Here is a 17,335-nt window from a genome sequence, read left to right on the forward strand (position 1 = left end):
AAAAAATGCCTTTTTTCTGTTCTCCCAATTATGCTAACTTTGTTGCATTAGGCTTATTTTAAAAAGTCATATATGCTTTATTTCTTTTTTATTGATTTATCATTGGTTTATAATACCATATATATTTTAGGAGTATAAATTCACACACTGATAAATGTATAATGTTTTAATTTTACCAAATATAACTGCTTACTCTTGAACAAAATGCCTCTAAAATTCTTTTGAATAATGTTTCTTTGTTGTTTTACAGAAAGAATGCAATGAAGACTGCAACTTCAAAGAATTAATTCTGGAAAACCATTACAACACATATGCATCAGCTAAATGGACACACAGTGGAGGAGAAATGTTTGTTGCCTTAAACCAAAAGGGTTTTCCTGTAAAAGGGAAAAAAACGAAGAAAGAACAAAAAACAGCCCACTTTCTTCCTATGGCAATAACCTAATCTTATGTGGTATATAAGAAACCAGTTCCAGCAGGGAGATTTCTTAAGTGGACTGTTTTCTTTCTTTATTTCTTTCCTTTTCTTTTTTTTAAAAGTAATCAAGAAAGGCTGGAAAACTACTGAAAAACTGATCAAGCTGGACTTGCGCATTTATGTTTATTTTAAGAGACTGCATTAAAGAAAGATTTGAAAAATATACACAAAAATCAGATTTAGTAACTGAAAGTTGTAAAAAATTGTAAAACTGGTTGTACAATCATGATGTTAGTAATAGTAATGTTTTTTTAAATTAATTTACCCTTAAGAGTATGTTAGATTTGATTATCTGATGATTATTTAAATATTCCTATGTGCTTACAAAATGGCTGCTATAATAATAATAATGCAGATGATGTTATATATGTCAGACCTAAAGGCTGCTGGAATGATTTGTCAGATAATCAAGCCAACACTAACTATGGAAGATGAGTAGTATTTGAAATGCTTCCTAGAGAAAAAAATATAATCTGTTTAAACTTAAATCACTCAAATCAGAAATGAAGAATATTTTTTTTAAAAATTCCATTACTGAATGTAATCAAATGGGTAGTTTTAGAAAAGTATAGTATTAGAAAATGCCTCTACCCATCAACAAGAACAAATTCTTATTACTGCTCAAATGGAAAGAGCACTGCTAAAAGGATGTTTCCAAAAATCTTGTATATAAAATAGCAATAATGATGATAATACTGTACTTCATCTCACTTGCCACAAAATGACATTTTATAATTCATAAAAGTAAAATTCAGAAAATCTTTAAGTCTTCTCTCAAGTAACATAATCTATCTTTTGTATAATTCATATTCGGGAATATGGCTTTTAATAATGTTTTTTTCCCATGAATAATCATGCTTTCTTCCCCTGTGGTTACAGCATTAAACTCTATTTTAAGTTGTATTTGAACTTTATTGTTTTGTTATTTAAGTTTATGTTATTTATAAAAAAACAACCTTAATAAGCTATATCTGTTTCATATGCTTTTAATTTTAAAGCAATAACAAAACCATCTGGCTCAATTGCAAGTTCCCCCTCCCCCTTGTGACCAAAACCAAGACTAGTACACAGCACTTGGGCCAGCAAATCCTGGATAGCAGACAAAAATGACAGCCTGCAGCAGTTCTTACAATAGATGTCTCACAGGGAACAGTAAAAAAAAAAAAAAGTGAAATATGTTTTGCCACATACTCTTGTCAATTAGATTGTATAAGTAAAATCAAAACTTACAGGATTTTAAAGTTAGAATATACTTGACTTAAAGAGTTTGAAAAGCATATTTTTAAAATATGCATAAAGTTAAGTTTTTTAATCTCTAAAAATCCTTGCCATTCAAAATATGGCAACATTGAAAGTTGCTTCCTATTAGATGGCAAGAACACAATGCCCGAAATAGAGAATATAGGTAGGGATTTGAGGCCCTGAATATTAGGAAGGCTTGAGGTCAGGCTAAAATTATGGACTTAACAGAAAGATAAATTCCCACATCATAATTCTTCCATCATCAGATCTTATAGCACTTTATGTGTTCACCAATTCTAGGAGGTCAACATTTATCTAATTTCAACTGTTAGTATGCTAAGCATTGTGGTTTTAATTTAAAAAAATAGCTGCCATGTCATTCAAGTTCCCTTATTTTGTATAAATACCTGGTAATACATTTATAGGTGAGTTACATGAAAGGCTAAGTCAACAGATGCAACAGATTCATTTGACTTTCTTCTGGCTCACTTATATGACCAGGCTGCATGAAGCTACAGAGAACTGATCTTTCTCAGATATACTCTATACTATAAACTGTTATCTGATTTAAGAGCCTTGCTAGTCTAGTTTCTTAGGTCAGGCTCTGCGACTACAGTCTTGTGAACATATCAAGGTTGGAGGAGGACATAATTTTATTATACTTGCTTCCTTAATGCCTGAGTCTGTAAATAATCCCCTTTTTATAGGAATTTATTCAATGTTTGGATAAAAAAGAAGATTCATAATGAGATTAATCTTACTTCATTTTTAAATGTTAGGGTGAAACATGTAATAGGAGATGTAAACAGAAGTAGCATATGTACATACAAATACAAGCTATGCTAGGACCAAATATTCTTTGTTTATAGATTCATAGTTATGATCAACTTACACAGCAATGTTGAATTAAACAAAACTCATATTTAGCAGTAAATCCAATCTAGTAGTGTAGGTCATCTACAAAATCTTTCTACAAGCATTTACTTTAAAATTTTTCCTATTGCCTTGTCTTTATCATGCAAATTTTAGAAAATAAAATCACTAGCTACATACAGTTAAAATTCTACAATCCTAAAACTGTAAGGGGCTGTAAACTGTTCTATTCGGTCCTTCCTATTCATTTATAGATCAGGAAATTGAGACTATGATACATTCAAAGTTATGCAGCTAATTAGAAATAGAGCACTCAGTAACAAGAATCCACATTACTTAGTATGTGTTTCTTACTCTTAGTTTATTAGGATTATCGGCTAGTGGTCCCCTTTAAAATTTTTCTTTTGAGATATGTTCCTTACATTTGAATGCAGATGTGAATTATGTTTTGGCAACTCATTTCAAGCACAATGATTACTCTATAGTGTGATTATTTGACTCAAAAAGAGGAAAGAAATGATGTAATTTCCAATCCTGATTCCTATTTTACTTTTATATGTACCCCTTTATTTGCACAAGGAAGAACATTGTTCAAAATATACATATAAACAGAGTATCTTTTTCTAAAATGTTATTTGAAAGATAAAACTGGTTAAATACGTAAGTTCTTAATAAGAAGAAAGAAAATAAAGAATAAAAAATATTAACAGAAACAGTAGTTTAAAAACTATAATATAAATTATCAATCTTTGACTTGGATATAAATTTAGCTTAATGACAGAAGAGAGGGGATTCTGAAGATACATTCCTAATTCCTTGCTCTTCTGATTTTCTAGAATGAAAAAGCACACAAAAGATGGACAACTGGATCCAGCTGTAGTGAAAGCAATTCTATAACCACAAATACCCTAAAATCAGTGTCTCTTAAAATTTTCTACTAAAATACTAATAATAGAGGTACTAATAACAATAGAGGTTTGGGTGACTCACCCAAACCACAAAATTTCTTGAAAACCCTTTTCTTAAAACTTACATGATTTATGCATTTTAGTCCATAATAGATTTGTGTTGATAGGAAATTCACTCCAATGAGCAAAAGTGATGTACCAGAAATTGTACAAAGTTTATCATATGGCTTCATTACACTATCACCCTACTGTCACACTTGGGCATGAATAAGACACAAGAGATTCTGTAACTATCATAGTCTAACTTTCCGAAAAGACAACATATGGCTAAAGAAAAATAAAAATTTTATTGGAAGTACATTATGAGCAGAAGTGATAATAAAAATATTTAAAACCAGTATGAGTATTTATTGGTCAGTCAGAATATACTTCTGATAGATGGGCCAGAATAGAAGCCACTATGACTAATTTGTGGGAAACAGATGATTAGCAGTTTTGATCATCTCTATGATGACCTTAAAACAGAGATTTTAGAGATATCTATTAATTGATCTCTCCGGTATGAGTCCTCAATGTGTATACGAATATGAAATAGTTCATTAAAACTAAACTGTTTCAGCATTGTTGTCATGCTACTCTTGATTCCACTTCTATATTTGTTCAACAAATATGCTACTTTAATTGAAGGTGATGTTAATTTAGGTCTACATACGCTCCCACTTACCCCCTAACTTTGAGTGGTTTGTCAAGAAAATTTACTTTCATTTCAACTGAAAAGACTTGATAGGAAGCAAGAAATAATAAAGTCCTAGTCTCTTCTTAATAATTCCTTACCAGTATTCATGCCTCTTATATTTTCATTTTACTTCCTGAATATTATGTAGCTCCATTTTCCAATTCCTCATATTCAATTTATGAAAGGCTATACAAAATTTCCTTCATCTCACAAGAACTTATATTCTAATAATTGAAATGTGAATAGTAACATTTAGCTTAAAGACAGCTGGCCTTTCTCTTAACAAATTTAGTTTTAGTTATTCTTGTATAATAAATTACCTAAAACTTAGTGGCTTAACATGGTTAAATACAGATGATGTGGTCAGGAGCCTGGAGGCACAGTTTACTTAGGTGTCTCTGGTTCTTTCTTACAAAGCTGCAATTAAGATGTTGGCCAGGGCTCAGTGATCAATTATCTCAATGTTCAACTTAAAGATGATCCACTGTAGGTCCTTAGTGACTCTTGGGTTGAAATATCACTTTTGCCACTTGGGCCTCTCCATAAAACTATTTACAAGATGACAGCTTGTTGTCCATGTAGTAAGGAATCAGGAGTGTGAGATAGAGTGAGCCAAATGGAAGCCACAGTGTTTTTATATCCTAATCTTAAAGTGATCTCATCACTTCTGCCTATATATTTAAGGGTAGAAGATCACACAAGGGCATAAATACCAAAAGGCTATCTTAAGGCTATCTTAAAGACTGCCTAATACAAGTCATAAATTAAATGTTTTAAAACCACTGACACAAGACATGACTCTTTTGGGATCAAAGTCATGACTTTCAGTGGTGAGCCATTCAGCAGAGAGAGATAACATATGTATATTCTCCATGGCAACATTATTGATCCTTCTCTGAGGGAAACTGTAAGGTGCATTTTCAGAATAATTGAGAAAACGTTGGACTATTAGCTTAAGTTTCTTCTCTTTAGACCTCCTAATGAAGTTGGAAAACTAACAAAATGACTTCGACTTCAAATGTCAAAAGAAATGACCAAAACCTAAAGATAATCCCCCCATTCCACTGTTCTACCTCAGGAGAGTAAGATGATAGATATCAGTTGAAATTCCTCGAGTAAAAGGAATTTTTTCCTAACTGGTGGAGGCAATGGGTCACAAATTGCCCAACCGCATCTAAGGATAAGAAGATGTGAAAAGACTTGAAAGCAACTGGTTTTAAAGCAAGATGCTTGTTAGACTCACCTGGGAATTTTTATTTTTAAAAATAATGAGGTCTGGACCCTACCCCAGGGCAATTGCATTATTATGTATGGGATGAGGCCCAGGTAATGCTTTTTAAAACTCACCAGGGGAGACAAGATGCTCTCCCTTTGTCACATCTACTATGAAAAGGAAACTATTCTCAGCAATCAGACTGTTGACATTCTAGAAAATGTTGACATCTCCCTGAAAGGATGTATGGTTATTGTAAAGGGATCCAGGGACACTATGCTAAGGGACTTCTTTCCCATCAAACTCAGTCTCCTTGGGGAAAAAAGGGGGATGCTCTGATTTAACATATGGTGGGGGAATAAAAAGGGACTGCCTACTGCTCACACTATCTGCATGCATGCACAGAACATGGTCAAGGGTGTTTCACTGGGCTTCTGTAACCAGATTAAGTCTGTGTATGCTCACTTCTCCAGCAATGTAATTATTCAGAATGGCTCTCTTGCTGAAATCTGAAATTTCTTGGGTGAAAAATACATTCACAGGGTTGGGACTAGGCAGGCATTGCTTATTCGGTATCTCAAGCCTAGAAAGATGAGTCAACACTTGAAGGAAATGACATTGAACTTGTAACAAATTCAGTGGCTTTGATTCAAAATGCCACAATAGTTAAAATCAAGAATATCTGGAAATTTTAGGATGTAACTATGTTTCTGAAAAAGGAACAGTTCAGCAGTCTGATGAATAAGATTTAAGTCACCCAGCTGCAGAAACAGTAAGGTATTGGATGATATTTCAGACCCATTTGTTATATATCTTCAAGATGCAATAAAAGTCATAATTATAAAAAAAAACAAACAAACAATTCACCAGGATATTTTAATGTGCCCATGCTTTTGAGAACCAATTAGCTAAATAGGGGAAAACCTCTTCAGAAACTATACCTGTTTCTTCCTTTAACACCCTGAAAAGGCTCTTGTTGCTTCACTCTAATTCCATATTTTCATTTATTTATTTATCTATCTATTTATTTATTTATTGTGGGACCCTCGCTGGTGGCCGGAGATCGAACCGGTGCTGCAGAGGCTGCGGGCAGCCTTGCAACCCAGTGCTCAACCGCTGCACCACCATGGGAGGCCCTAATTCCATATTTTTAAAGATGATTCTAAAGTATGCGGTACTTCTTGGATTCCTGATTTCCCTAGATGCCTCCATATTTTGCTATTCACAATTGGGACTAAGTGAAAATCTAAACACTAGAAAGAGAACTGCATTTGTCTTTGCATCAAAACAATTATGGAGCATAAAGTACATTAATGGCACTGCCTTACTCTCCCACCTCAATACATACACCATAGTCCATTCTCAGAGTAGCCAGAATGGTTTTGTTAAGATATATTTTAGATCATGCTATTCCTTTGTTCAAAACTGAAGTTGTCTTCCATATTACTCAGAATAGAAACCAAAATTCTTAGAGTAACCTATGGAGTGGCAATGAAAACGAACCATATTGACTCTGCCTCTGAATTTTGTGTGTAATACTCCTATAATTTAGGTGTCTCTACTTGTCACTGTTAATCCATAATTTACCCTACTCTTCTTTTTTAAATCCTTTATTGTGCAATGAAAAACTTTCTTCTACTTTATGTAAATTACTCACCAATGGCCACCCACTTTTCTCTCTTGTACACATTCTACATAACCTAATTGTATTAATGAATAGCCATTCATTTGGAGTTAAATATATTTATAAATAATACAAAAACTCCTTCAGTGTTAGTAGAACACATTTGCAATTCACATTCAAAACTGATTAGTGTATTTGTTCTGCCTATCTGAGTAAACTCTAAAATTGCACAGATGCAAGGGAAATTTAAGCATTATTGGGAAAAAAGTGTCAATATTGCTGGCAAGTATTTTGGTTTGAGACAGAGGCAGCCAAATTGCACATGATTAAATCACTTGCATAAAGCTCATTAACATTTTTATCTAATGTAAAAAAGAGCACTCAAGATTTACACATATATAAAGAAGTAAAATAAAACAAGATATGAAATATTCCTGTTTCATATTTTGAGGCATTGAGGGCAATAAATGGAATCTTCCAGAAACCTATGTCCAATTCTATTAAATCTCTCATTATATATATCTTATGGGATTTTACTTCAATGCCATAATTTTTAGATAATAAATTTGGTACTATATGTATAATCTAGGTTACTTTAAATGAACAAATAAATGCCCATCATTATACTTCAAACTAATCTTCAACCTTCTATTCTATTTTTAAGGACAAAGATCAAGTTTATCGAGCTATTTTCAGATTAGTTCCTACCTTATAATGCTTTTTTCCTTCTCTGAATCTTATTGACAATACTCTATGATGATATCCATCTAGTAATTGATTATGTATACACAAACATATATATGTGTACAGATACATATATTTACTACAATGGACTTCTTTGAAGTACTTCATCTTTTATCCTTGAAAGCTCAGTGTTCACAATTCATATCTGCAGACTCATAGAGTCATCCAATGTTCACTGCACATATCACTTAAACAGCTACTCATTTTACTGTATAATGAAAGGATAAGTTTTATCTAAATAGAAAAAAGTTCACAAAAAATGGAATGAAGTGATAAAAAAAATCAGGAAATAAAAAATAAAATGGCAACTGCAAAACTTCACATGTAAATAATCACCCTAAAAGTAAATGGAATAAACTTATCAATCAAAAGGCACAGACTGACTGAAGGATTTAAACAAATACAGTCTTGGGCCTCCCCGGTGGCGCAGCGGTTGAGCGCTGGGTTGCGAAGCTGCCCGCAGCCTCTGCGACGCCGGTTCTATCCCCGGCTGCTCCCCGGCCACCGGAGGAGGGTCCCGCATGGCGCGCAGACCTCTCCTGCCGCCCACTGCTCCCCTCAGCAGTGTACTTGGGTCCTTCTGCCTGCTCTGCTCCCCGCTCTGGCTCTGGTGAATTCTCTCACCCTCCCGCGCTTCTGACTGTACCCAGTGCTTGTATAAATAAATAAAAAAATAAATCTAAAAAAACAAAAACAAAAAAAAAATACAGTCTTAAAGCGAAGGTATAAAAACTAGTACTCTAAGCCAATGGTAAACTTTAAAAAGCAGGAATTGTTTTACTTATACTTCTTACATATACTATACTTATGCTTTCAGCCAAAGAGGTTATGACGGCAGAGGTAATGACTGGACATTATATAATTAAAAAGGGATCAATACAAAGAACACATAACATGTATTAACATATATGCACCCAACATATGAGTACCAAAATATATGATGCAAATATCAACAAAACTAGTGGGAGAAATTGACAGCAGCACAATAAGTAGGGGTTTTAACAGCACACTTATGTCAATGGACAAATCACCCAGACAGAAAAATCAACAAGGGAACAATGGCTTTAAATAACAAATTAGATGGATTTAATAGATATTTACAGAGTTTCCACCCAAACAACAAAATACACATTCTGCTCAAGAATACATGAAACATTGTCAAGCATAGACCATATGTTATGATGCATTCCAAGACTGAATTAGGAAGAAATAGAACACGTGAACAGACTGATTACAAGTAAGGAAATTGAAACAGTAATCAAAAACCTCCCAAAACAAAAACACAGGACCAGAAGGCTTTACGCAGAAATTCTAGAAAAAATTCAAAGAATCAATATCTATCCTTTAAAAACACTTCCAAAAATTGAAAGGGAGGTAAAACTACCAAATATATTTCTATGAGGCAAACCTTAGCATGGTTCTGAACTAGACAAGGACATCACACAAAAAAGAAAATTATAGAACAATATCTCTGATGAACATGGATGCAAAAATCCTCAACAAAATATTAGCAAGTCAATGTTAGCAAGTCGACGTCAGTAAGTCAAAAGATCGTATACCATAATCAAATAGGACTTATTCCAGGGAGCAAGGATGGTTCAATATATGTACATCAACAAAAGGCAGGACAAAAATCTTAAGATCATCTCAATAGGTAGAAAAAGCACATGACAAAATTCAATATCAACTTATGAAAAAAACCCTCAACAAATGGATATAGAAGGAATATACCTCAACTTAATCAAGGACAGACATGACAAACTCATAGCCAAAATCATAATCAAGTTTGAAAAACTGAAAGATTTTCCTCCAAGATCAGGAATAAGCCAAGGCAGTCCATTCTATCACAATTGTTTAACATGACATTGGAAGTCCTAGCCAGTATAATTAAACAAGAAAATGAAATAAAATGCATCCAAATCAGAAAGGAGTAAGTAGTACTATTATATCATTATTTGCAGATAACATAATAATATACATAGAAAATTGCAAAGAATCCAGTAAAAATATGAAAAATAAGTGAACATAGTAAAATGATAGGTTAAAAAATTAAGAGAAAAATTTGCTGCATTTCTATACGCAAATAATGAATTAGCAGAAAGAGAAACTGGGAAGCAATCCATAAAAAAGAATTAAATATCTAGGAATAAATTTAACCAACAAGGCAAAACACCTGTACATTGAAACTACAGACATTGTTGATAGAAAAAGAAGATTCAAAGAAACAGAAAGATATTCTGTGCTCATTGATTGAAAGAATTAACATTGCTAATGGGCCTCCCCGGTGGTGCAGCGGTTGAGCGCTGGGTTGCAAAGCTGCCCGCAGCCTCTGCAGTGTCGGTTCGATCCCTGGCTGCTCCCCAGCCACCGGAGGAGGGTCCCATATGGCGCGCAGACCTCTCCTGCCGCCCGCTGCTCCCCTCAGCAGTGTACTTCGGCCCTTCTGCCTGCTCTGCTCCCTGCTCTGGCTCTGGTGAATTCTCTCACCCTCCCGCGCTTCTGACTGTACCCAGTGCTTGTATAAATAAATAAGTAAATCTTAAAAAAAAAATCTTACTTTAAAAAAAAAAGAATTAACATTACTAAAATGGGAATGATTCAATGTACTTACATCAAACTAATGATTCAATGTACTTCCAATCAAAACCCCAGAGCATTCTTCATAGAAATAGAATTAAAAAAACAAAAACAAAATAGCATAGAACTGCAATAAAAACAGACACACATAACTATAGAACAGAACTAAAATTCCAGAAACAATATAGATAACTGATTTATCACTAAGGATCCAAGGGCATACAAAAGAGAAAGAAAAATCTCTTCAATAAATGGTTTTGGGAAAACTGGACAGCACATGCAAAACAATGAAACTAAACTGTTATCTCATACCATATACAGAAATTAAGTTAAAGTATATTAAAAACTTGGATGTAAGACCTAAAACTATGAAATACATAAAAAAAAACACAGACAATATGCTTTTTGGCATCAGTCTTAGATATGTATTTGGGGTCTCAACTCCAATAGCAAGAGCAACAAAAATAAAAGTAAACATCTGAGGAGGTATGATCGTATTCCCTAAAATCATAGATAGTATTATAAACTGATGTTAACTTAATCATAAAAAATATAAAATGAAGTAAAAGCATCTATAATGTCAAGTGAAAAAAGTAAACAAGTTGGAAACCTTCTGCAGAGCAAAAGAATCTATCATTAAAATAAAAAGGCATCCTACCGAAAGGGAGAAGGTATTTGCACATCATACATTGGACAAAGGGTTAATATCCAAGTTCTTAAAAAAAACATAAAATTCAATAACAGAGCATTAGTGCTTAAAATACATTATTCTATTTTAAGCTGACATTCACAAATTATTCTAATAAAACAGAAGTAAAAATATAATTCAGCAATTACAAAAGAGCTAAACTGGAATTTATAATTAAGTTATTCTCATGTTTACAAGTACGATTTTGTTTTTTGTTTTTGTTTTTCTTTTTACAAGTACGATTTTGAAATAAATACTACTTCTAAGCTTTTCTGCTACTAGCCTTTTAGGTTTGGTTGTTTTTTTTTTTCTTAAAGATTTATTTATTTTTATACAAGAGCTTTTTATTTATTTTTATACAATCTTTTTTTAAGATTTATTTCTTTATACAAGCACTGGGTACAGTCAGAAGCACGGGAGGGTGAGAGAATTCACCAGAGCTAGAGCGGGGAACAGAACAGACAGACTGATGAAATACACTGCTGAGGGGAGCAGTGGGTGGCAGGAGAGGTCTGTGCGCCATGTGGGACCCTTGCCAGTGGCCAGGGATTGAACCGGTGCTGCAGAGGCTGCGGGCAGCTTTGCAGCCCAGTGCTCAACCACTGAGCCACCAGGGGAGGCCCTATTTTTATACAATTTTATAAAAATAAATAAATTAAAAAAATACATAACTAAAGTGAGTACCACCAAAGCCAAGAGGCATCTCTTCTTCTTTTTTTAAAAATAGATTTATTTAAACATGCAAGAACCAGGGTACAGGCCAGATGTGCGAGAGGGTGAGAGGATTCACCAGAGACAGAGCAGGGAACAGAACAGGTAGACTTACTGAAATACACTGCTGAGGGGAGCAGTGGGCGAGACAGGAGAGGTCTGCTGTGCCATGTGGGTATCTCCCAGGCCAGTAGAGATCGAACCTGCACTGCAGGAGGCTGCTGACAGCTTGAAAGTGCTGCGCTCAACTGCCTGTACCACCAGGGAGGCCCGCATCATTTCTAAGGTTTAGGTTTGGACCAGAATTCCTGATACATGGAATAGCCCAACAGAACCTTGGGCTGCCATATGTATGTGGAACAGGTGAATGGCATGTTGAGTATTTCCTCTGCTCTTCAATTTGTAGAATTCATACGCAACAATTGCTGCAAAATCCACCATTCCAATGGGGACAAATAATGCCTCTTTAGCTTTTTGTATAAATTTACATGCCTGACTTTCATTTTATGAAGAAAGAGAAGCATCTGTGTTAGGGCATATAGTTTAAGAAGATTTCCACTGCTCAGGCACTGCTTTCAATGCTCAAATGTATGCTCCTGGCTTTAGGTTCTAGAAGTCAGCTCTAGCTCTCTCCATGTGTTTCTCATTGCTAATCCCATCTGCAAGACTTCCATTTCAGCAACATTTCACTCCACAAGTTTTTGTTTATATCCTTGTGGGCTCCATATTTCCTCACCTGACAAGGTGCCAGGCCTTATCTTAGAACCCCTGACCTCCTCCAGAACCAAAAACAATGATTTTCAGATATTGGAAAATATGTAGCACAGGACTGTAAATCCATAAGAGAAACAAATGGGGTAGCTCTTCAATTATCTCATCTTTTATCTAAAAAAGAACTTTTAGGCTATCACGCAAGGAATGGGAATCTGTGCAGAAACCAGAGGTATCACTGTGTTGAGAAAATAAAACTTAGTAATCAGAAAGGCCAAGACCATCTAAAATTATAGGTGAGTATAATGTAAAGAAGACAGACTGACATGAGAAAACATTCTGGAGATGTTTGGAAAGTTATCCTTGAATCTTTGCCTGAGGTTGGCATAGAACCACTGAAAGAAGACAGAACAATGCTTGGAGCTTACACAAAGTTCATGTTTCAGACAGCTAGATGAAAAACTTCCTATATACAAAATATGAGGTAGGATACTAAAAATGGTATTAACTTAGTAAAGAAGCAAGTTAGACCTAGATAAAAGATTTCTCTGCTTCTATTTAAAAGTAAGCCTCAAATAAATCAAAACATTTCTAAGTAACTAGATTACAAACTTCACTCATGGAGACTGATCATTTGAATAGCATTATATCTATTTCAAAAATTGAATTTATAGTCAAAAGCTGTCCCACAGAGAAAATTTCTGACCTAGATGGCTTCATTGGTGAATTCTATCCCATATGAAAAAAAGAATAAATATCAATTTTATACTAACTCTTTTGGAAAGGAGAAGAGGAGGAAACATTACACTTATTACAAAAGTGAGACAGGATAATACAGGAAAAAACCCAAAATTTTAACAAACTGAACACAGTAGTAGATAAAAAAAGGCTAATATTTGGTGGCCAAATGGGATTTATCCCAGGAATGCAAGGCTGACTTACATCTGAAAATCAATAAATGTAATTTACTATATTAAGAAACTAAAAAAGAAAAACCAGGTAGATGTTTTCATAATAATAGGCAAGTCAGCCCTGACATACCACAAAACTGAGATTCTATGGAAAACATTTAAATTTATTGAATAAAAATTTAAAATTTATCTATTGTCAAAACACATTATTAATAAGTTAGTAATATAGTCAAAAAGTAAGACTATTTGTAGTTACTTGAAAAGTTACTAGAAGTCTATATATAAATACAGTAATGGGCAAATGGGGAAAGGACTTAAGCATGTATTACTTTTATAAAGAAAACTAAAATCTAACGCAATATTCAAAACACCATCAAATCTCAACCTGAAAATCAAATACTATTTTAAGACAATCATCAAAGAATAAGACATTGGAAAATGGTGACAAATAACTTAATATACTGGATTTTGGCTATATACTCCATTCTGTAATTTACAATGAATTTACTTACAAGTTGTTATGCGCTCTTGACTCTGTAGTATACTGTCCAATAGAGATTTTGAAGGTACTTTCTTGCTACCATGTATGGTTGTTGTGGAGAGTTCACTTAGTTTCCAGTGGGTCCAAAAACCTTTTTGAGGCCTTAAACCTATTAATACAAAATGTACATTTAGCCAAAGAAATTAGGATTTTGAAAATATCTTTTAATTTGGCAAAGCATTACACATTTCATCTTAACAAGAATCCTGTGAAAACTATCACTATCTTAAATGTCAAGTGAGGAATAGTCTATATAGAAATATTAATATCTTACTTTACGAAACAATTAGATGAGCTAAAACTCACTATCACCTTATGATTCCAGTTATAAATTAAGTTCATACATGGAACACTGGAAGTTAATTAATGTGAAAACATAGAAGGGATCTAAAAATATTCAACAATAATAATCTATATAGTGTATTATGAAGTATTCATTAACAGTTATCTTGTAAATATCTTTTTACATAGAAAGGCATTCATTTTTTTAAAAGATTTATTTCTTTATAGAAGAACCAGGGTACGGGCCAGAGGTGCAGGGGGTGAGAGGATTCACCAGAGACAGAGTGGGGAACAGAACAGGCAGATTGACTGAAATACACTGCTGAGGGGAGCAGCGGGTGAGACAGGAGAGGTCTGCTGTGCCATGTGGGTATCTCCGTGGCCAGTGGGGATTGAACCAACACTGCAGAAGCTGTGGACAGCTTCACAGTGCTGTGCTCAACTGCCTGCACCACCAGGGAGGCCAGGCATTCATGTTTTCATGTGAAGAACAACTTTACCTTAAACGTCTGTGTGGTGTCAGCCTAAATATTAACATAACTGTCTCTGAGTATAAGTGATTATTGTTCTAAAATTTTCCCTATCTGGGTTGGAAATCAATTCTACAAATGGCCCTCCACAAAAGACAAGCTAAAGTGGATGACAAGAGACATAGATGGACACTATATAATGACCAAGGGGACAATACATCAGGAAGACATAACACTCATCACTTTATAATCACCAAATGAGGGAAGATCAAAACACATTAGACAATTACTATCATCTCTGAAAACAGACACTGGAGAAAATACATATGTGGTAGGAGACTTCAACACCCCACTCTCACTAACGGATAGATCAGTGAGACAGAAAATAAACAAGGACACAATAGCCCTAAATAAAGATCTAGACCACATGGACCTAACAGATATTTACAGGACACTGCACCCTCCTCCCCCCAAAATAAATACACATTTTCTCAAGACAACACAGATCAGTATCCAACATCAATCAAATATGGATCACAAGACAAACATCAAGAAGTACATGAAGACTGAAATACCAATTATCTTCTCTGACAATAAAGCCATCAAACTAGAAATCAACTATGAAAAGAAAGAAAGGAGCTCCCACATTACATGGAGACTGAACAACACAGCGTTGAAAGACTACTTGTTCAATGAGGAAATCAAAGAAGAAATTAAAAAATATCTTGATATAAATGACAATGAGGACACAACCTTCCAGAATGTATGGGACACAGCAAAAGCAGTATTAAGAGGAAAGTATATAGCAACACAGGCCCACATCAAGAAGCAACACAGAACCCAAAGAAACAATCTAATCTCCCATCTCCAGAAACTAGAAAAAGAATAATGAAAAAAAACCAAAGTCGGTAGAAGAAAGGAAATAGTACAAATTAAAGGAGAAATAACTGAAACAGAAATTAAAAAAGACCATTCAAAAGATCAATGAAAGCAAAAGTTGGTTGCTTGAAAAAATAAACAAAATAGACAAACCTCTAGCTAGGCTTACAATGAAAAAGGAGAAAACTCAAGTAAATAGGATCATAATGAAAGAGGGGAAATTACAAAAGACACAGCAGAAATCCAAAATATAGATATGAACATTTATATGCAAACAAATGCAACAATATATATGAGATGGACAAATTCTTAGAATTATAGAATCACCCAAAACTGAAAAAAGGAGAAATAGAAAACTTAAACCAATTACAAGCAGTGAAGTTGAAACGGTAATCAAAATACTACCCCAAAACAAAAGCCCGGGACTGATGTCTTCACAAACATTCAAAGATGGTGCCTATCCTACAAACTCTTCCAAAAAAATGAGAAAGAAGGAATACTACCAAAACATTTTACAAAGCTAATATTATATTAATATGAAAACCAAACAATAACAACACAAAAGAAAACTACAAACTAATATTCCTAATGAGCACATATGTTAAAATCCTCAATAAAATCTTAGCACAACAAATCAAACAATTCATCAAAAGGCTTATACACCAAGATAAAGTTCAGCCTTCAGTTGTACTGAAGGACCTAGAAAAACTCAGGATAAAAGGAACGTATATTAACATAATAAAAGCCATATATGATAAATCCACAGCTAACATTATTAATGGTGAAAAACTGAAAGCCTTCCCATTAAGATCTGGAACAAGAGAGGATGGCAACTCTCACCCCTGCTTTTCAATATAATACTGGAAGTCCTAGCTAGAACAATTAGAGAAGAGAAAAACATAAAATGATTCCAAATTGGGAAAGTAAAAGTAAAATTATCATAATTTGCAGATGATATGATAATATATCAAGAGAACCCTAAAAATATCCACAGAATAACTAATCAAAATAAACCAGTTTAGTAAAGTAGCAGGATACAAAATCAATACACAAAAATAAGAAGCCTTCCTATATAAAAACAGTAAGTCTGAAGAGGAAGAAATTACAAAAACCATCCCATTTAAAGCTACACCAAAAAAAAAAAAAATTTAAATACCTGGCAATAAACCTAAAGAGGTGGAAAACCTATAAAAAGAAAGTTACAAAACACTGTTAAAAGAAATAGAAGAAAACATAAAGTAATAGAAAGACATTCCTTGCTCATGATTTGGAAGAATTAACATTATCAAAATGACCATCCTACCAAAAGCAATTAAGATTCAATGCAATTCCAATAAAAAAACTCAATGATATTTTTCAAATAAATGGAACAAATATTAATGAAATTCATACAGAATTACAAAAAAACTCCAAATAGCCAAAGCTCTCCTGACTGAAAGGGGGAAGAAGGGAGGCATTACACTCCGACTTCAAACTATACCACAAAGTCATAATAATAAAACCAGCATGGTATTGGAACAAAAATAGACACAGAGACCCAATGGAATCGAATTGAAAGCCCAGAAATAAAACCACACAAATATGGTCAACTAATAAATGACAAAGGAACAAAGAATACACAGTGGAATAAGGAAAGCCTCTTGAGTAAATGGTGCTGGGAAAACTGGACTGCCACATGCAAAAGAATGAACTAGACTATCTCATACTACATACAAAAATCAACTCAAAATAGATAAAAGACTTGAAA

The 17,335-nt window shown here is 33.9% G+C and overlaps 2 protein-coding genes across 2 annotated transcripts in view; one reads left to right on the forward strand and one right to left on the reverse strand.

Moving 5' to 3' along the window:
• Positions 1-445, forward strand: part of FGF7 (fibroblast growth factor 7) — a gene marked incomplete at both ends in the record, with an annotated part of 50,663 nt that extends 50,218 nt beyond the window's left edge. Inside the window, one exon of the mRNA XM_084241358.1 lies at positions 251-445. Coding sequence (XP_084097484.1) covers positions 251-445 — 195 coding nt within the window. The remainder of the gene's footprint in view (positions 1-250) is intronic.
• The window catches only part of FAM227B (family with sequence similarity 227 member B), a gene marked incomplete at both ends in the record, with an annotated part of 148,384 nt that overhangs the window by 109,979 nt on the left and 21,070 nt on the right, over positions 1-17,335 (reverse strand). Inside the window, one exon of the mRNA XM_084240152.1 lies at positions 13,929-14,066. Coding sequence (XP_084096278.1) covers positions 13,929-14,066 — 138 coding nt within the window. The remainder of the gene's footprint in view (positions 1-13,928; positions 14,067-17,335) is intronic.

Source organism: Talpa europaea, assembly GCF_964194135.1.
Source record: "Talpa europaea genome assembly, chromosome: 8".
NCBI classification, from domain to species: Eukaryota; Metazoa; Chordata; class Mammalia; order Eulipotyphla; family Talpidae; genus Talpa; species Talpa europaea.